At 46.7% G+C, this 20651-nt stretch overlaps 8 protein-coding genes across 8 annotated transcripts; 4 read left to right on the forward strand and 4 right to left on the reverse strand.

Annotated features, from left to right (window-relative positions):
* Positions 1-1644: 1644 nt before the first annotated feature.
* PEX2_074960 (uncharacterized protein) lies at positions 1645-2128 on the forward strand (the record flags this gene model as incomplete). The annotated part of the gene is made up of 3 exons (XM_016744766.1): positions 1645-1680; positions 1761-1832; positions 1892-2128. The coding sequence occupies 3 exons, from the start codon at positions 1645-1647 to the stop codon at positions 2126-2128; spliced, it is 345 nt and encodes a 114-aa protein (XP_016600686.1).
* Positions 2129-2808: 680 nt separating this feature from the next.
* Positions 2809-3355, forward strand: PEX2_074970 (uncharacterized protein; the record flags this gene model as incomplete). The annotated part of the gene is made up of 3 exons (XM_016744767.1): positions 2809-2913; positions 3010-3081; positions 3146-3355. The coding sequence occupies 3 exons, from the start codon at positions 2809-2811 to the stop codon at positions 3353-3355; spliced, it is 387 nt and encodes a 128-aa protein (XP_016600687.1).
* A 908-nt stretch (positions 3356-4263) lies between these two features.
* Positions 4264-4563, forward strand: PEX2_074980 (uncharacterized protein; the record flags this gene model as incomplete). The annotated part of the gene is made up of 1 exon (XM_016744768.1): positions 4264-4563. One exon carries the CDS (start codon positions 4264-4266, stop codon positions 4561-4563), a length of 300 nt encoding a protein of 99 aa, XP_016600688.1.
* Positions 4564-6314: 1751 nt separating this feature from the next.
* On the reverse strand, positions 6315-9495 carry PEX2_074990 (Glycoside hydrolase, family 2, N-terminal; the record flags this gene model as incomplete). Its single annotated transcript, XM_016744769.1, has 2 exons — positions 6315-7837; positions 7908-9495. 2 exons carry the CDS (start codon positions 9493-9495, stop codon positions 6315-6317), a joined length of 3111 nt encoding a protein of 1036 aa, XP_016600689.1.
* Positions 9496-10332: 837 nt separating this feature from the next.
* PEX2_075000 (Major facilitator superfamily domain, general substrate transporter) lies at positions 10333-12056 on the reverse strand (the record flags this gene model as incomplete). Its single annotated transcript, XM_016744770.1, has 3 exons — positions 10333-11704; positions 11793-11891; positions 11968-12056. The coding sequence occupies 3 exons, from the start codon at positions 12054-12056 to the stop codon at positions 10333-10335; spliced, it is 1560 nt and encodes a 519-aa protein (XP_016600690.1).
* A 1919-nt stretch (positions 12057-13975) lies between these two features.
* PEX2_075010 (uncharacterized protein) lies at positions 13976-15127 on the forward strand (the record flags this gene model as incomplete). Its single annotated transcript, XM_016744771.1, has 3 exons — positions 13976-14127; positions 14178-14450; positions 14515-15127. The coding sequence occupies 3 exons, from the start codon at positions 13976-13978 to the stop codon at positions 15125-15127; spliced, it is 1038 nt and encodes a 345-aa protein (XP_016600691.1).
* Positions 15128-15473: 346 nt separating this feature from the next.
* On the reverse strand, positions 15474-16319 carry PEX2_075020 (uncharacterized protein; the record flags this gene model as incomplete). Its single annotated transcript, XM_016744772.1, has 1 exon — positions 15474-16319. One exon carries the CDS (start codon positions 16317-16319, stop codon positions 15474-15476), a length of 846 nt encoding a protein of 281 aa, XP_016600692.1.
* Positions 16320-17235: 916 nt separating this feature from the next.
* Positions 17236-18851, reverse strand: PEX2_075030 (Pyridoxal phosphate-dependent transferase, major region, subdomain 2; the record flags this gene model as incomplete). The annotated part of the gene is made up of 7 exons (XM_016744773.1): positions 17236-17305; positions 17366-17452; positions 17506-18163; positions 18215-18342; positions 18402-18535; positions 18610-18731; positions 18785-18851. 7 exons carry the CDS (start codon positions 18849-18851, stop codon positions 17236-17238), a joined length of 1266 nt encoding a protein of 421 aa, XP_016600693.1.
* Between the last annotated feature and the right edge of the window lie 1800 nt (positions 18852-20651).

Genomic DNA, 20651 nt, shown 5'->3' on the forward strand with positions numbered 1-20651 from the left:
AATTGCCCAGACAGATGTGTGAGCGCGTAAATGACTCTCAGTAAGTACTATATTAACGGGTACTATGTTGTCAGAGTCCGTTGTGTGATACTAGGCTGGGTCTCCAGCTCGGTCACGATGGCGTTATGGTGGCCTGAGCTCCGAGGGGCCAAAAGAAGAAGGGAACCATCGAGGCTGCCATTTCTTGGTTCGAGCCAGTGTTCACCGACGAGGAGGGGGTGCGAGAGAATACGAGGCAATCCTTCCTGGTGAGGAGGTAGGTAGGGGAGAAAACGGGGGGCATGATGATGGACTGTGAACGACGCCAGAGGTCGTGGGGATATTTTCTCACTGAGTAATACTTGCCTTTTGTTGTGGTATCTTCCATCGTCAGCTACAAGCCCCAAAATCATAATTATTCTATAGGGCTAACGTCGTTCTTCTAAGCTATTTCTGGGTCCACTTTTCCGCATCAGCTCCTACTATCTACAGATGAGGTTACGCTAATGGAATCTGACACCCAGATAACTCTTGAAGCATCTTCAATGGCTAATTTCACTAACTCTGGAGATGATGACCCTGATCGACCCCAAATCCTATCCATGTCGTCGAACCCCAACAACAACAAGTAATGTCATTTCATTGCAAGCATCAAGGATTCTTGGTCGGAGATATTATGAAGATTGTTTGGGCTATATATTTGGTCAATCCGAAATGGCAAGGTTCTAAATCCGAAGTCAGAGAGTTTGTGATAATGAGGAATACATATGATACCGCTCAGAGCCCAGTCAAACTCGGCCACTTGATTATCTCAAGGCTATAAGCGATAACTCCGATGCAGAGCTACTGTGGAGCTTAGTTTCCCAGAATACGACCGAGTAAGTACAAATCAACCTGGACACTGGAACCACTTTCGGAACATGTGAAACAGAGCCTCAACCCACGAAACACATGCTAATCAATGAAATTAAGATTGAAATAGAGTCGACTTGGGGGGTCCTCGTCCACCACGGCCAGGTATTTTGCCGCATGGCTAGCTGCAACACTTTCGTTATCTTGTATCAACCATAACTATAGTGATATGAAGTATGATGCGTGTTATGCTGGACAACTTTCAATTCCCAGTACGTTCAATCGATCGCTAGCATCTGATATTGTTGGTTGAAAATTTCGAGAAGAGGAGGTGAGAAAGTCTCTGATCATAGAGCATTTAGATTATGATTGAGACTCGCTTCACCAGTTCACTAATCCAGTGCAGGTGAATATTCGATCAATAAAATGCAGATCTAGAAGTCAGGCTAGAGTCTTACTTTTACAACTCCCAAAAAGGATCTACAGATATTCTTAAGCATTCACTACGACAGGTATCCAACAGTGAGACGGGGGAAAGAACCACGAAGCCAGGAACTCGGTGGCCACATATAGGAAACCACGTCTAGTGCCTCTTTCCTGTTTTAACTTATGGTTTGTTTGCTTTTCTCTCAAACTAGAGTCACCCTAACAACTTCCATTCCTCACATTACCCATTCAATTTCCACCCTATCACTCAACCCCTCCAACTACCACAATTGATCGAAACCTATTTCCAAATTCAAAATGCCCCGAAAGTAAGGCCCTGCTTTCCTGTATGCCTGCGCAGCCTATCAACGGTACCTGCGACACGGCATGACTGGGGTGGTTGATCTCCCCCCATACGAGCAGGTGAGCACAAATGGATTGAAGCAGTCACAGAGCCTTTCAATCTTCTTTGAAACTGATTGCTGACAGAAATATTGAAATAGACAACAGACAAACAAGCGATTGTTCATCCTGGGGAGGTTTATTGCCACCTTACCGGCTGCTGGCGCGGTCGAGTGAGTCCACACAGATGTCTCATTACTTTATCCAGTAAAGGCTAACCGATGAATTACAGGTTCCCCTAGCCGAAACAAGGAACTTGCGCGACCACCCTAGTCGCCATGGGCTCATGGTCGCCTGGACCCCATCCGGCCGCATCAGCGAAGCTACTAAAGCTGCCGTCGCTGCTTGGTACGAATCCCTCTTTGATGATGAGGAGAAATATAATCTAGAATCGAACGAGGAAGACAATCAAGCTGCAAATGGAGAACAGGATCACAACGGCAAGGTTGAAGAGGGCAGGGGACACTAAATTATGGTGGTAACTATGACATCCTAGGCCATTCCAGCATGATTGACACCGATCGTCATGTTTTTTTATCGCCCTCTTCCAAGCCCTAAGTCAGGCTCGATTTTTTTCATCCATCGAATTCAGTGGCATTGATACAGCCAAAATGTTTGGTTTACGTCTTGTATCACAAAGCTAGTTCTATAAGGTTTCTTGCCACATGGTAGCATGAGTTGAAAAGATAATGAAGTGCGATTGGGCTGAGTGGGTAGTAAATCTGAAATGAGGGAGATCTAAGTCCAAAGTCATAGATCTGAACCAGAAGTCAGGCCATCTGATGTTGGATGAAGAAGAGAAATGACACCATTTTGAGCCTGCCAACTTTGTTACTTGACTATCCCAAGTTCCGGCAGATATCTGGGCTATAAAGTCCTAATTTGTAAGTCAAAATACCAAAAGAGCTTACAAAGTCTAAGCAAATGTTCCAACATTTGGTAGTGAGGTACGAGGAAAATTATATATTTCCAACTCCCTGGTCACCTATAATGGGAAACCACCCACGCACTTCCAGTCTCTCTGCCCTAAAAGTTGTTTGCCATTTTCTTTCCTCCACACCAGTCATCCAAACATCCTTTCTTCTCACAACCACGACACCATCGAACCAAACCACCTACAACCAACTGATATCTCATCAACCAACCAAAATGTCGCAACCTATTGGACCTGTCTTTCTGCATTCCTGCGCGGCCTATGGCCGCTACCTGCAAAAGGGGGCCGCTGGTGAACTGAGTCTTCCCCCCTACGAGCAGGTGAGTACATGTCAATTAGCACACTTGAACCAACCTGCAAAACAACTCTCCCACTCATGAGGCTCGTACTAACGGATGAAATCAACATTCAAATAGGCGATAGATGGATCGATCATCGTGCGTTATGGGGAAGTCTTTTGTCGGATTCCCGGCTGCGAATATGGCCATGTGAGTTCACCAACATATCTCATACCAGACACCATCTTGCCTAATGCTAATGAATTCATTACAGATTCCTATATCCAACACTAGGGCTCTGCGCAACCACCTCCGCAACCATGGCGCTATGGTGGCCCGAAACCCCTCCGGCCGTATCAGCCAGGGAGTCCAGGATGCAGCCGTAGCCTGGTTCCAGGCATTATTCCCCGAGAACGAGCCGCGTGATGAGGGAGCTCATCAAGACAATGAGGGTGAAGGACAACACAATGAAGGCGAGAAGTAAATGGGACGTGCGGATTCTGCGGATATTTTCTTCGTCCATGTTCTAGCCCTTTCGATATCTTTACATACAAACAATGGAAGCATGATTTTCACTGTCATTTATAGGCAGACTGAATGTTAATTTGGATGAATCCGTGACTGACCTTCCGGTTTTCTTCTCAATCACGCATGTGTTGTGGAGCATCATGCGTGGTATGATGAAGAACTACCGTAAAGTCAGTAATAGTACATTTGAGCCAGGTGAATTTGATAGATATTCTGAGCTTGATTACATTTGGTGTGATAGGCTCGTTTAATGGAACTACATAAACACATGTGGGTAGATGCAGATATAAGTCGGCCCAGAGGTAACAAATCCCATGCTGCTTGTTTGATAGAGAATTAAATGCAAAGTCAAAAGACCTAAGTAATATAGGGCATTTGTAACTCCAGTAATGCAACGAGAGGCGAAACAAATGCATGGTATTACCCCAAATGTGAGCTCGACATCGTTTTTTATTATTAGCCGCCGTGCTTAGCATGTCTGCTTAGCGTGAAATTCCAGAACATCAGTCGCACAGCGCAGTCCGTGGCGAAATCATTTTAGTCGTGTGGACAAAAGCCGGTAGACCTACCGAGCAGTCTGCATGTCAAAATGCTTCGAAAGACGTGATCATCGGCAAGTTCAAGGCCGGCGGGGCGGTAGCTTAAAGTATTGGCGTGAAGGGATCGCAAAATTGAACGAGAAACTTGACATGGGAATATACCACATGTTTGGAGTGAGGGTGTCGATGCCCTTAGTCCTATGCCGGTCTCAGCAATCAGCACTGGGGTCATTTCGAACTTTGCGCGTAGCTGGCCAGGTTGTAGGCATCAAATGGCGGAGTTCAGCAACATTAGGTAGGTTGAGCAACACAGTGATATGGGAACATGACAGAAGACTTCTCCCTTCACCCTTGCGAGGAAAAGCTCTCCATCTTATCCGAGATTGCCGATTTTGCTGCTTGGCTTAAAGGAGATCCGCGTAACAACATCGGGATGATGAACGCGATACTGTTCTGCTTCTTCTTCTTCTTCTTCTTCTTCTTCTTCTCCGAGCTGGGATTCCCCTCCTCTTTATACAAAACGGAATCTGTGAGAGGCTCGCTCAGCTCGGATGTGTCCATTATGGTCAAATTCTACCCATCCGGTATTCTTCCAGTGCCAGGCAGATACTTCATCGCCATGTAGACGTTCTCGTCGAGTATCCTTGTTCCATTCGGTGGCAGAACAAAATCAGCCTTCACCGGTTACCACACGATCAATGCAGAAGTCAGTGCAGACTGACCACGTTGCGTGTTGTAGACTCGACTATTTAAGAATCCTCAACGCCCTAGGTAGTTTTAATGAAAGTCTGTCTGAAGAGAATTGTTTCGTCGTAGTGTGTTATCCATCCATGTAAGCTCAAGGTCTCGCACATAGGCAACGGGATGTGCTATGAATGCACACATACCATCTCCGTCAACTTCACAGACCTTGAAAATTCTCTCTCATTCAGGGCGCTTTTCATCCCCATATGGCGTTGAGCGTAGTGGGGTAGGATGGGTTGGTTGGTAACAATGAAAAGTCGGGCAGTAGGTTGTAGAGCACCCTTGCGGGTTCCAATGTCCCAACCCTTATGTATATTGACTGCAAACACATATCGATTTTGGGGATACTTGCTGATGTGGGTTGTTCATAGACCCTTTCCCGGCCCTAGGAAGATACAGCTCCGGTGCGGAATCCATGTTGCTGTTCTCTAGAAGTCTTTGAAAAGAGGAAAGGGAGGCCAATCACTTTATTGTTGACAACGGACAGGTACAATAAGACAGATCGCATACTTTACCTCCCACTGGATGTGGAAAGTTCAAGTTTGCCATCAAATAGTGTCGGTATTTCAAGACCTGATTAGGCTTGTCTCAGTACATTCTCATTTATGGTAGCTGCCATGTTTGGTAGGAAGCAGCCTGCCACATTGTTTCCCAATTCTCCAGTAAAAGACGTTATCATCGCCACGAGGATTTGAGGTTCGTCTGTCGCAACATTTTCCGAATTGCTCGATGTCCGTCGGGGTGGAACACACGTCGATGTGAGGGGAGTCCAGGTACAAAGAGGATGGAGGCTGTGCTCCTTTTGTCCATTTCATGAATAGAACAAAGTATCAATATTGTTTCCAGTAGGCTCAGGCGAACTTCTGTTGAAGAGTGAGATAATGATTGTGTTGAAAAGCAGAAGTGACCGCACTGGGAAATCCTGGGTGAACTGTGGAGTTGCCTTATCCAGATAGAGTGAAGTTTTGCATCCATGCCACCACTTCGCACACTCATGTCTGCGGCTTTGTGATGGCTAGAGGTTCAAGTATTGTGACCCAAGGTCGTTCCATCCCGATTCCCCGATTTCTCAATTGCTAGAATCGATTGTGGACCAAAGAATAGCAAGGGTTATGAGAGTCATTGCAGATAAAGAACAAGGATGAATCGTGTATATTGCAAGGGAGAGATTGACAAGTTGAAGTGGGAGGTAAACACATCACATGGCAACCACCTAGGCAACCACCTCCAGGGCACCTTCCCTCTTTGTGCTTTCCTTCCTCATTTCCCCTCACAACATCCCAACCATCTTTCTTTGTCAAACCCTTCTCTATTCTCTCTCACTCATATTCTTCCCTATCACATACCATCCAGGATGTAGAACAAAAATGGCACCACGTATCAATGATACGAAGCCTGAAATCTTTAATCTGAGATGGTTCCATTGAGGGAAAAGGTTTGTTGAAACCAATATGAAATATTGGTTGATGACTGCCCTCTCGACCCTATCAATAGCGGACTAATTGACCTCCTCTCATGTTCCTGCATGGAAAATCCCCTGCAAAGTACTACAATATAGGAACGTGGAACAAAGCCAAAAAGGAATACAAACAAGCTCAGATGCATATCTACCATAGCGACTTTCACAACCTCTCAGACCTTTTTATCACCAACGATACCAAAGGTCGTAGTAAACTCAAACGCCCCAGCCTCAAGTCTATGACCCTCAAAGGCACCAGGCCCACAGCTCGCGGTACCAATTCCATGATGCGCATAGTCAATATTGAGCTCAGTCTCATTATCCAGCTCGGAAAGCTCATGTGGATGTTTCGCGCGGTCAAGCTCCGCCGTCGCATACTTGCGAAGAGAGAAACTGAACGGTGTATCCATATACGCCTGGATCTCTGGAATTGGTGCAATCGCTCCAGCAGAGGCAGCATAAGAAGTATCCGGAGGCGAGGAGTGAACATTCACCCAGCGGGTATCGATGCGATTACCGTTCTCCTGGGGCCACTCATATGGTGTCTCCAGACCGCTCTCAATGGAAGCAGTGTATTTTCCGAACCGTGCAGCTGATCTCGTGTCACGGTACGATTCTCCGGGACCTCTACCAAACCACGTGGCAGCGTCATATTGTCGCGGAAGACGAAGTGTGAGACCGATTCTTGGGATATACTTTGGGTATGTTCCTGTGAAGTCGCCCTTAACATGCAGACTGACGGATGTCTCCGTAATAGTGTAAGTGAGAGTAGCCTCAAATGCCCATTCCAGGACAGTCGGTGCAACGCGGACTTTAGTTGCGATTAGCACGCTTCCGTTATCCTCGTTGACATGCCACTTGGCAGATTCGACGAGCATCCGACTGCTTTTCACGCGGAAGCGATCCCACTCGGGACTAGGCCCCGCCGATCCGAGGTCGTTCTGTGTAAGGGCTCGGTATATGCCCAGTTGAGGTCCGCTGTTGAAGATTTTGCCAGCCTCTGTGGACCATGATAGATCGCCTCTGATCAGGTCGTAGGTGAAGTGGGAGCCAAAGCTATTTGAGTTGATATATAGCCGGCCGGGTCCCTCCTGAACGGACAGTTTTGATTGTAGTGACGTTATGGTTGAATGGATTGCGAGTTTCTGGTCATCGAACAATGGAATCTGTGCCCAAGCAACCTCGTGTCCCTGGGGTGCCCAGGATTTGTCCACCTTGAGACGGAAGTTGATGGTGAGCCAGCTGGGATTAGAGCCCAATACCACGCCCTCGGGGAGATCGAGCATCTTGGATTCTCCGGGTTGGATTTCGGGTATCTGCCATGGTGTTGGCTCACTGTTTCCCGAGTCTGTAACAACGTGCCAAGATATGGACAGGTGGTCGAGGGTATTGAAATCGTAGTGGTTTGCTACTTCAAGGGAGCGTCCCTTGAGTATCACCGTGACTGGCTCAATTGCCTTTTTGTATTCCGCTAGCCCCGGGCTGGGTGTGTGGTCCGAGAACACCATTCCGTCAAGGATGAAGTCTGCGTCATTGGGCTCGTCGCCGAAGTCGCCGCCGTATGCATAATACGAAGTGTCACCGTCTCTCTTGAGAAGGCCATGGTTACACCACTCCCAGATGAAGCCGCCTTGGAGCAGCTTTTCATTCCGATATGTCTCGATGTATTCTTTCAATCCACCCGGTCCGTTGCCCACTACACACGAAACAGAGGTTAGCAGATATGGTAGAAGTTGCCTCAAGCACGGATTTGAGACTGAACTTACTGGCGTGTGCGTACTCGCACTGAATCAGAGGTCTATCCGGCTTCTCCTTGATGTGTTTCTTGAGATCGTCGATACTCCAGTACATGGTGGAATACAAATCAGCGCTGATAGCCTCCCGATCACCTTCGTAGTGGACGAGACGGGTTGGATCAGCTTCCTTAATCCACTTGTACATGGTCGCGTGGTTTTGACCGTAGAAAGCCTCGTTTCCAAGGGACCACATAATAATACAAGAGAAGTTCTTGAAGCGCTCAACAAGCTCAACAGCACGATCAAGATAAGCGTCCTTCCATTCTGGATTGTCCGACGTCCACTTGGTAGCCATCTTGTATGAGGTCTCCTGAATTTCGTGTTCGGTCATCAGGTGCTGGTTGGGAATATTGGAGCGCTCCACCGGGTCAAAGCCGTGAGCCTCAAGATCGGCCTCGGCCATGACGTAAAGACCAAGTTCATCACACACTTCATAAAGTCTGGGATCATTGGGTTGATGACAACATCGCAGAGCGTTGATGTTGTGCTTCTTCATCAGAATGAGGTCCGCACGCATATTTTCATACGGGACGGCGCGGCCGTGGAGGTGGTGATGTTCATGGCGGTTCATGCCGTATAAAATTATTGGCTTGCCGTTGACCAAGAAGTTTGCTCCTTTTTGCTCGATGCGCCGGAATCCAATGCGCTGGGGAATAGTACGGCCATTGAAGGAGAGAGTCAAGGTATAAAGAACCGGATCTTCGGCAGACCACAGCTTTAAATCATCACCAGATACATCGATACGACCAGATTCTTTAGAAGAGAATCTCAATTCTTTAAGTAACGTGCCATCTGGTCGATATAACCTGGCCTGGACATCGGCGCCTTCTCCTTGTATCTTAAGATTAGTGACCAGCTGGCCTGTAGATAAATCTTCGCTAAGTGTTGGAACAGCGTTGAAGTCACCCACCGAGTGCAGCGGGAAGGCCAGCAACGCAACATCTCGGAAGATGCCACTCAGAAGCCACTGATCTTGCCGCTCGATATACGAACCATCACAGAACTCGTACACCCGCACCGCGATGGTGTTCACAGACCCGGATGGCTTGAGAAGGAAGGTGATGTCAAACTCACTGGGGTTGCGTGAACCCTGCGAGTACCCAACCTCTTCTCCGTTGATCCAGAGATGAAACGCACTATCAACACCTTCGAAGCGGATGCGAATCTGTTGTCCTTCCCACGTGGAAGGAGTTACAAACTGCCTCCAGTAAGATCCAGTCTCATTGAGGAGTGGCACTTGAGGAGGATTGACGTGGAATGGATAGTTGACGTTGGTGTAGGTTGGGTGGGAGTAACCTTGGAGCTGCCACATTCCTGGGACTTTGATGTCGTCCCAGCTCAAGGGATTGGCAGTGGACCACTCAGGTGCCTCGAAAGGAGAAGCATCGTGTCGGAACTTCCAAGTGCCATTGAGGGAAATATACTCGCTGTTGTCGCGGTTGAAGGTGAGGGCTAATTCCTCTGAAGCATAGCTGTAGAAGTGCGCCCGTGGGGGAAGAGTGTTCTTATGGATCACTTTGAGGTTGTTCCAATCGGGTACGGCTTTAGGGAAAGACATACTGAGAGGATGTATTGAGAGAACTACAAATATGACTGTTTGAGACACAGTCGGGAGATATTGAGGGGTGATTAGATACGCCCGAGCAATGGCGGGGCTAATGTTGAGCAAGCCACTCTGTCAGTCTCCCAGCAAACCGGATAAATATCAAGTACATTTTGCCGGGATTGTCTGCCAAGATATGATCCTGCTGGTCGGTTCGTAGGGATCCGATAGGCCCGATAAATACGGGAGCCGATTAATTATGAGGTCGTACTAGTTTTATGTGGAGTAAGGCTCGGCGAGAATGCCGAGGTATATGAAAGATTGGATTTACAATCATTTAACGCGTAGTTGTATAGTTTAGTCAAACTACACCAGCCTTCTCGCACAATCCCGCAAGCCAAGGTTCTCAAGATCACAAGAATAGTTTGTGAACACACACCTATCAACGGATGTCATCGAATTTGAACGAAACGTTGGGCACGCCGGTGAAAGCACAACGCACAACATAAGACATGTTGTAGAGACGATTCTCTATAACAGACCCATAGCCGACTAGCTAATTTTCTAGACCCCCAGCAGTGACAGTGACAAAGTGACGGCAGATCTTCATGTCCACAGACAATTTTCTTAGTACTCAACCTAGTAGCAGTTGCTTAAGAATGTACCTCGAGTAGTCAAAAACTGAGCCCTATATCCATCATATTACCTCATGGATTAAGACATGCCTTTGATAAGTATAATATGGAAAGGATTAAATATCATTCTTAATTGCACATTATATCACACAAAATCGTCAACAGGTCTTGACTTGAGAAAATTACCCCGCGACCCTGCGCCCATATTTCTCCGTGCCTATAATTTGTCCGGCGCTATCTCCTCACTGTTGGCAATTGCCTGCAATTTTGCCTTCTCGCCAATTTCCCTCTCGGCTGTAGATGCAGTGGTTTCAATCAACTTGTTCCCATACTCTTCTCCATCCAAGATAACGGCAGTTTCTTCCAGACTCAGACTGCCGGTCTCGACAAAGAGGAAGTAGACGACCACAAGCTCAAATGCCAACCACACATCGTAGGTAATATAAAATTTCCACTTGCTGTTGGTGACACCGATTGGATTGACATACTGGTTAAAGATACCAGCAAGTGCGACGAAGAGGTTATACAAAACGAGACCTCGGGCGCGCAAGTCGAAAGGCAATATCTCGATGCAGTAGGTAACCTGCAGAGGCGTCCAACCAACGGAGTAAAAGAAATTGTACAGGAATATCATGGCCAAGACGCCCTTCGCGTAGTGGTCGTTACCCCCAGTCCCGTCCAGCGCTGCCCCTCTCTCATACACAGCCTCGAGGGCTGTCCAAACGATATAGACGGCCAGGATACCTGCGGTAGAGATAAGGAACAGAGTTCGCCGACCAAATCGATTCATCACAGCGGAAAATACCAAGCTCCAGATCATTGACCACAGTGTGAGAAGTGCATTGATGAGTGTTTGAGTGCCCTCGGATTTGTAGCCAATCGAGTCGAGAATCAGTGTGAGGTAGTATGAGATCAGACCATTACCGCTCCACTGTGAAAAGAACCCCACACAAAGAATGATGAAGAACCGTCTGATGTTACCTTTACTTTGGAAAAACGTCAAGTATGAGGTCGTGCGTCTCGCCTCGTTCTCGAGTTGAAGAGCAACGCGGATCTCCTCCATCTCTAGCGTGACTAAAGGGTCGGAATCATCCCCGTTGGCATGATATTTGCAAATCAGCCTTCTCGCCTCATCGTCGCGCTCTTTGCTGATAAGCCATCGGGGCGACTCCTCAATCAGGAAGCAGAGACCAATCTGGAGCACACTGGAGAGACCTTGAAGGAGCGAAGGAAGTCGCCATGACCAGGTGTTGTTGATGTGAAATGTGCCATAGGTTACCCACGCAGCAACTAAAGCACCCAGGTTCCATAGGCTGTTGTATATGGCTACCTGTGGTCCCTGTTGTCTGGGAAAGGCCAACTCCAGGAGGAGGAGCGGCGCCGCGGTGATGTTTAGGACGAGGCCCATGCCGATGATTCCTCGCGCTGCGATGAACATTCCGACGTTCTGTGCTGCAGCCTGGAGGGCAACGCCGACTAAAAGAATGAAGGCGCCAACGAAAAGAACCGGACGACGACCGAATTTGTCGCAACTGATGGCGCAAATAGGCATTGTGATGAGCTGGCCAACGTTTTGTATCGCGTTAAGACTATTCAAGATTATGTTAGTTCTGGTTCTTTCGTACCAATCGTCGAATTCCGGCCAGCGTGTGCATATTTAGCTTGCTTGTCACGTACAGACCCAACTCAGAAGCCCCTGGGTTATTGAAAGAGTTTTGCCAGATGGTAAGGGACTGCAGCCCATTCATCATCGATCCATCATAACCCGTTGCATAACTGGAAATTTGTAAAAGCACCAGCATTAAGTTGAGCTTGATTATTCCAGAGTTGGAGAGCCAGGATAATCCAGTACCCCTGCTCCCTAAAGCACTGACCGTAAACGGCGACTCTGATTTTGGCTGGGACATGACCGTGTTGCGACGCGATTGAAGAGACACACATTGTGTAAATAACCAAAGGTTATTCAGTAACTTTATGTGCAAAGCTCCATGAGCTTGTTGTCAAAAGTCCCAAAGTCGAAGCTTATCACGCCTCGTGAGGGGATATCGCCGACATTGCCGGAAAATTGCCGGATTTTGTCAAAATAAACCAATCCCCTAAAAGTGTCAACGATTGTAGGATAGATTCAGTGTCTTATCAAATTGCAACCTCAGCGGGAGCCCGATACCAGTGGAAGTGTAGTAACTGGCTGTGACCAAATACAACGCTGAAGGTTTTCTGGCCCAGATCAACAGCCAGCCCCATTGCACCCCTGTCAACGCGATAAGGGTCCACGCGCTGCTTCTTGAACTTCATTATTGTTGAGACCCGTTTGTGCCTCGGCCCAATAGGACTTTGCTCCTCCCCCGGGTGGGATCTATTTCCCTACCTCACTCCACCATCCCTCAAGCCAGTTTCTCCACTTTTACTCCATCAATTGCCGTTTTTGGTTTGCCCGTCTGAGACATGATCACATGTTCCGCGGGGCGCTAGAGTGGCAAGGTGCTCCCGGAAGCTTTGATCCCCCCGACCAGAGACATAATGGCAGTGTTAAAATTACACCCCGTGATTCCTTCGTCTTCGGTCCAGCTAAGGGCAAGCGGATTATCCAGAACCAGGAATATCTTACCCGCGTCACAAAACCACTGCAATTATCCTGTGACATTTCACGTTCGATATAGAGCTTACCAGAATACTCTTGCCTTGTGCATGTGAGCTTGAACAACGGACACTTCCAAATGTTGTAGGTTCTCAGATGCATACTCACCAGAGTATGAACTTTGCTCCATATGCCATCAGAACCAACGACAAGTCGGAACCTAATAGCAGTGGAACCATTCGTAAAGTGTACGGTGCATCCATTATCATCAGCGGTCTTTTTTTCGTCGCTAGCTTTTCTCGCAATGAATTTGACACCATGTCCCCAGCGAATCTTGTGCTAGGGGGTTGATTTGAGCAAAATATGACGAAGTCGCAAGCGATAGATCGCAGGACGGTTCCTCACAAGACTGAAGTTGGCGATTGTCTCCCCAGCGAGTTGACGATGCGGAAACAGGCAGCGTCCCAGCGCGTGGCTGAAAAATATGACGCTGGAGGACCTATACGATGTCGAGGCAGCAACCGACAAGCTAGCACACCAGGAGATACTTGGAGCTACCCAAGCTACCTAGGATCTAGATAAGCTTGATTCGGAAACCGCATACTCCTTTATTTTATCACTACTAATATTAGATTCAATTTGAACCAGTGGGCCTATCATTCCACTTATTTACTACATATGGAGAAATTTGGCAGATATTCTAACCCGTGCGAAGATATATATCTCAAGTCAACTCATGGTCAGGTGCATAAGAAGCATACACATATCCCCAATCACTGTTCGCTCAGGACAATTATACCAAGTTCTCAATATTAATCGGAATAATAGTAAAATAGACTCGAAAATATAGGATTTGGATGTGGGTGAGGAAGGTGAGAGGAAGGTGCTCTATTGTGTATTTTTGCTCTTGATGCACTTTTATGATCCCTCCACCAATCAACTGGGCTTGTGGTTTAGTGGTATAATACTCCCTTAGCATGGGAGTGGTCCGGGGTTCGATTCCCCGCGAGTCCAGATCTTTTTGTTTTTTTCTCCCCTCGGATATGACTGCCAAGACATAATGGTCTACTCCGTAAGGCGTGTATTGTTGTGGTCAGACCATACAACCACCTCAAATGTTGTTGGTGTCTATAACTTTGAGTCTAATTCGTCCAAGGCAAATTTTTAGAACTCTAACCTGTCAGGGGCAACCACTTTCCGACCCGTATATTTCAGCCTTATAATTCCCACATTCCGCTTATTGCTTTCTCGATCTTTTTACCCCAATTTTGATTTTCCCAAAATGCGTTATATCTGGGGATGGGCTTCGCGGATTTATCTTCTAATTTTAGTATCCACTGTGCTGGCAAAAGATGACCCAGACTATAATCCATCATCAAATTTCCGGCCTAACAATGTCACTGGTCTGAATCAGCTTTATGCTTGGGTTGGATCGTTCGTTCTACTGATCGATCTACCCGAGTTAAGTGGCTAACGATGTATAGTTACTACAACGGGACCACAGAAATCGAACTAAATCCAACAATCGGATACACGCCAAACTTGACAGTATGTCCGACTCACAAGAAGCGCACCACAATCCTGAAATGGAACTCCCTCCTGGCAATTACACAGCGAGGCACATACAACTCGGGGATTGATCCAGTCAATTTATGGCTTATTATGTTTCCGCCGAACCAAAACATCTCCGCGATGCCATATGAATCGCAATTGCTTAACGAGGGGACACCTCTTATGTTCCCCGTCATGTCTTCACTGTGAGTGCCATACTGGCGGGAATTCTTTTCGTTTTTCATGAAATTACAATCCTAATTTGACTAGACTCACCTGGAAGCAGAAGAAACAGGAGAATGCAACCGTTCCCGATTATTTCAACGTGACTGCAACGAGAAATCCCAACTCTTCCTTTACTCTTTCAGGCGGAATGTATAACTCCCTACACCCATTTGACGGGGACGCATCCTGGCCTTTTACCCTCGATATGCCTGCATGCAATACCTCCCAGCAGTACGGAAACTGGAGTACGCAGGTTCTCCAGTCGAGATGGTGGAATACGAAAGACTGGAGCGAGTTCGTTTTACCCAATGTCACGGTTGATTTCGATACCCGCACGGCAAATTTGACTCTAGATGGGGATTTCCTTGCGTCTCCATACATCCGATTGAATAATTCCGGATATCCGGCGACGGGTACGATTTCTACTGAGGATGCTCTCCAGGGTGCTATTCAAATTCGGTTTAGGGGTGTTGTGGACGCTTATAATTCGGATATCCTGAATGTCAACTCGACGGCTCCGGCGTGGCTACGGACTGTTGGATTTGGGAATAATTCGTTGAATATTGCGAATTCGTCGAATCGGGGGTCTGGTCTCCGATCTACTCTGTGGAGTGCTCTTGTCGTTCCTTTCATTGTAGTTGTGATTGTTTATGTATAGATGAAATTTAAGCAACCTTGAACAGTACAACTGCTTGCCAGGGGTTTTATCACGCGTAATTGTTATATCGATCATTTCTCTTCAAATAGGTTGGATTTATACAATTATTCAGCATTCGCTATGAGCGAGACCTATGAGTGGTTCTTCATATCAACGTATCTCTCACTCTCATCTGAAGGGTTACCAACGAGAAAGAAGATATCAATGTGCATGAAAACATGCGAGAAGAGTTGATTCTTGCTAAAACTAACTTCCGACAGAACTATCCAATTCAAACACCTCCCCGTGAGCAAGAATTGCAAAAAAACTCCAACGAATGAAGCCCCCAGTTTGTAAAGATGCTGTTCTATTCTTGTGGCGGGTCTTGGGTGACTGTATGTTGAGCAGAAGCAGGAGCCGTAACTGGAGCCGTAGCCGCTTTACCAAACGGGACTTTGTTGATCGGGTTGCGGAAGCAGTGGTCACTGGAATGACCAGATTGGCGATTATGAAACCGACAAAAGAAGGGGAGATGATTAACCTTTGGCAAGCTAAAAGAGTGAGCTTGATTGAGAGTGTTGAGGCGACGATCTTCAGAAACGACGAAGTCCGCAAAGGTTGCTTCGATGGTTGTATCGGTGGTGACTTTCGAATTCAGGAAACTGTCGAGCCATGAATGCGCGGCTGGATTGGCACTGACTGCGTGCAGGAAGTGATAAAAGATGAGAAGAGGCGTGAGCTTGGTCGAATTGCACTCCTGGAGCTCACCAAGGGCGTCACGCCACTCGTTGACGAAAGCTTGAGGCTTGTTGGAAGTGTATGTGGTGTTCATGAACTTCAGAAAATTGGCGAAACCTGCTTCGTAAGACCGGGCTGCGAAGACGCGGTGGAGGTTGGAGTATGCGGTACGTGCGTTATTCGCGTCGAGAATGTAGAACCTGACTGTTTGATGAACAGTTGCGTTGAGTAGTGGGAGAAGGTAACGACTGGCGGTGTCCCACTGTGTACGAGCCTTGACTTCAGTGGGGGTAGGCTGTGTAGGGTCGACTGCACTGGGTTCACTCCACATGCCAGTGAGAAGTTCGTAATATCGAGGGTCGCGCGAGTCCAGGGTCCACTTGAGTGAAGTAGCCCACGTAGAAAAATTGGACTCGCCCACGAGAGTTGGGACAAGGTCGAGGAGGGTCGGCTCGGCAAAGCCGATGGAACCCATTTTGGCGATAAAATTGACAAAAGGAGAGTTGGGAGTGACTGTATGAAGATGAAGTATTGATAAAAAATAATATGATGATTTGATTGATGGAATTTCTTGTGAGCGTCTAAATTGCGAGTGGTAGAAGTTATGTGCTGGTGCGACAGGTGCTCCAAACTGGAGAAAATCCAGGGGAAAAAAAAGAATGTGATGAAGAAGGAGCGACGTGAGCCTCATCGCCTGTCAATCCATTCGTCTACAAGAGCACAAATGCCGGTTCCTACATATAGTGACTTCCTTGTCAAAGCTAAGGTGGGAGGAAAGTATCTACTCGCACTATTCTTTGCTATCTAGTATGTACACAACAACTCTCTACAGAAATAACTACATTATGAATACAGTCGTAATTAATTTCGAGATCAAATGCAGTTTTAGAGTCTACAATAATTGACTGGGAGCTGGTAAGACATCAGAAAACTAGAGTGTTCATATAACTATCTGATAGGCCAAAGTGCTAGGTGCGCGATGTCAAAGACAGCATGTTTTCCGCGCTGGTACTGAGACGAATTGCACGCTTGGTCTGTTGTAGCTGCGGATGCAAGACTTCGAGACCAAAGGTCTGAATACGGGGGAGATGGAAGTCATTGGACATGCAGGTCATATCTAAGGAGTTTTCGGACAAAGATCTAGTGTGTGAAATTGTGATTTGCTTGTGAATTGCGAAAGCTACGCTTTTCAAAAAGAAAAGTTAGAGTTTTCCATATTCACAGATGCATAATTTGCATGATCTGGCCCTCTAAGTGTAAGCTGTAGCAACTCCGAATGAGGATTCGACATCGCAGCTCCCGTGCTTTTGACGATATGACCAAGTGAAAATCATGCCCTCAAATCACATTTTCCCGTCTGTGTTCGATGTGCCAAGCCCTTCGAAGTCCATTTAGACTGTAGCCTTGACGACATCGCTGATACTGCGAGCAGTGTATTCGATATTGGAGTCATTGAGCCCACTGAAGGAAAGAAATATGTTAGTTTAACCCTTATTCCCAGAATACGCTTATCAGACATACGCGATAGAAATTCTCCCAGAGTGCTGAAGATAAACATGGTGCTTCTCTCGGAGCAGAGTGACTTGCTCCACAGAGAGTCCAACATATCTAAAGAAGGTCAGTATGATGAGTCTCCAGAGTCCGATCTTGGTAACACATACGAAAACATTCCGTTTTGTTCAGTAATATGCCGCCAGCTACCTGGTGTTTCAAATTTCTCCAAGGCCTCCCTTAGCGCAGCTCGACGGTGCTTGAGCTGGTTCGCCATATCGCGCACTTCCTGTCGCCATTGGCGCTGCAAAGCCTCATCTGACAGTACCGTTTCAACAATCTTGGACCCGAAATCGGGCGGCGCGCCGGATTCTGCTCGTGCAAGTAGACTCAATTGCGCTTCCACTCTCTTTCCTGTTTCCTCATTTGGAACGAGAACCGAGAGAACTCCAACGCGCTCGCTGTAGAGACCAAAGGCCTTTCCGTATGTGGAAACAAATACGAGTGGGACTTCCTGCTCGGCAAACAAACGAGCACCCTGAAGATCTGTATCAATGTCTCCCGAGGCAAAACCGGGATACGCAGCATCAAAGAATGCCAAGTGACCGCGCTCCAAGAAGATTGAGGCCAGCTCTCGCCACTGATCTAGTGATGGATCACATCCAGTTGGGTTCTGAGCTCCAGACTGGAGAAGAACCACGGATTGAGTTGGCAAGGATTTGATGGCCTCTGAAAACTTCTGGAAATCAAAGGTGTTTGTCTTGCTGCTAAAATAAGGCAGAAGACTGGGCTTAATTCCCTGGGATTGGAATACGAAAGGATGATTCACTAGAACCGAGTCAGAATTACTTTCGCATGTGGGAGTAAACAACAACTTACACCAGGTATCGCTCGGAAGGAAAATCTCGGCGTTCCCATTCTCCTTCCACGGTCCATAATTATTTTTCAAAAACACTGCGCCGACATGGCATCCGCCACTTGCGCCGAGAGTCTGGGCTGAAACTATTCTAAGAAGGAAAGTCAGCTCTAGATCAATTTATTGAAGAGCATGTCAGTCTTCTTTTACCTTTTCTCTCGCAAAAGACGATGATCTGCGCCGAAAAGCAGATTGGCACTCAATTCCCTGTAAAGCTGGGAACCCACAGCGGAAGGACGATACTCGTGATGCCAATCGGGGTCGTTGAATATTCTGTTCTTTGCCTGTAACATAGATAAAAAACATTTAGTAATGCACCTCGGTTGTAGAATGGCAAACTTTGGGAAGCTATACATACCTCTTTCACACTTGGCAACACATACGCTTTCCCTTCCTCCGTTTTGTACACACCCACGAGGAGATCAGTTCTGTTGGGATCAGTATCCGCTCGGAACTGCCAAACAAGAGCCGCGAGACCATCTAAACATGCTTTCTTAATTCAGGTTCATGAATATATCAATTGTATCTTTTACCTGGTGCTCGGGCCGCTGGGATACCCTGGAAGGGATCTTGAAAAGAAGTTGTTGTTATGCTACCCATTTTGTTCGTGAGGATAAGCGGGGAGAAGTGGGATTACTGTTCGATCTTATAGCTGCGGGGAAATATGGGGCTTGCAGTAATATTTATCTTGTAGCACGTTATTAGTAACACGCCATCATGTCGCAATATTACAAATGTGCCAAATTGTCTATTAGTATATATTTCTCTCCATCAGGCACCATTACTATGATCGACCTGCTCGCGATATCGGCCTCCTCTTCCGCCAAGGTCCGAAAAAGAATGAATAAAATAAGTGAAACATAGAGCGCCCTTCACACTGACACAATATGGTGAATCAATTGAGTCACACGCTAGGTCCGATTATGGTTGGGGTCGTATATACGTGTACTCATCCACATTGATAACCTAAGATTGGAACATTGGAACACCCAATCCGCGCCTCTTATACGTCTACTGGTCGGCGGGGTAGAGATAACGAGGTAAATATGTAGGATCACTATCAGTGAGCTCTTTTTTCTCGGCGATGAGTATAAAATATACTAGAGGTATGAACGGTTGTTTTCACTAAATTGATGCCTGTATGCCTGAGTCATCGCCGGATAGAGCGCTTTTAGGCATCTACAGTGACTGTTCATAAGTTTTAACACCCCAGCCCCACACCACTTTGATTATGTAATATTCTGCCAGTCAAAAGATTTTCTTCAATATTGTTGTACATCAAAATCTCTGGCTTTTGATAATAGTCTACACTGGGGTAGGCATCGTCTTCAGGAAAACATATTAAAATATCTAGACATGCGACATGAACTCGAGAGATAAGGTCCGCCAGTTTATTTATGTAGGCGGTATAGGCGGTAAAGGAAGGCGGTACATGGGTGGGGCCAAAGGGGGTCACTGTATGTACTACTCCGTACAGTGTATCGTAAATCATACCGGCACGGAATAACTAGGCCCGATCTATGAAAACGAAGACATCACTACATCCTCATCCTGGAGTGGTTTCAATGAAGGAAGCAAAGGCTACTTATCCTGTATCCCTGACTAAGATAACATTCATCAGATGAAACCTCGGTGAATTCATTTATCTTAGTATATGGGGTCCAGTTTCTTATCATATAGCACATAACACTATTGTGTCACCTTTATAGACGGTATTAGACGCTTTACCTAGCAAAGTGCTGACAGAGATATGTGTCATATACGTTGAGATGAAGAAGCTAAGGTACCAAAGCAACCGGACAATTAGAATAGTATTAGCAAGAGAGAAGGAAGAAGGACGTAGATATGTGAAGGTGGTGAGGTTATTGTTGTAGCTTTTGCTACAGAGATCGGGAAGAGAGAAAAAAAGAAATCATTGTGGATTCAATTTATCAGAAATAGGGTATTTATACCCCGAATCTGACAAACAAGCGCTCAGTCTGTAAGCAAACAAGGGGAGACGAGGTCATCCGAATAGTAATGAACGGCATAAGGCACACATAGACTCCTAGCTGAGGGAGTGCTGTGTATGTATTAAATAGTAGGCCCTCATAATTTATAGTTACATGTCCCTTCACAACACCCCTTCAAATATTAGTTCCTTCACACTTCCAACTTTCTTTTCCTCAAACTTGACTAGATCTAGTACCTCTCACACATCGCAAGACCCAAGTCATTTGCCTATCATCTGCCTCTGCGCTTTATTCTAGACCCCTCTGCTCTCCTCGACGAGTTCATCGAGGTGACGAGACGTTCTCATGTCTCATCACATGAGCTACAACTGAACGTACAACAAAACATGGCGAGTTCAGATCATCCAGATATCCCGAATCCCCCGGAGCAGGGGCCAGTTCCCACACT

This window comes from Penicillium expansum (genome assembly GCF_000769745.1).
Source record: "Penicillium expansum strain MD-8 chromosome Unknown contig258, whole genome shotgun sequence".
NCBI classification, from domain to species: domain Eukaryota; kingdom Fungi; phylum Ascomycota; class Eurotiomycetes; order Eurotiales; family Aspergillaceae; genus Penicillium; species Penicillium expansum.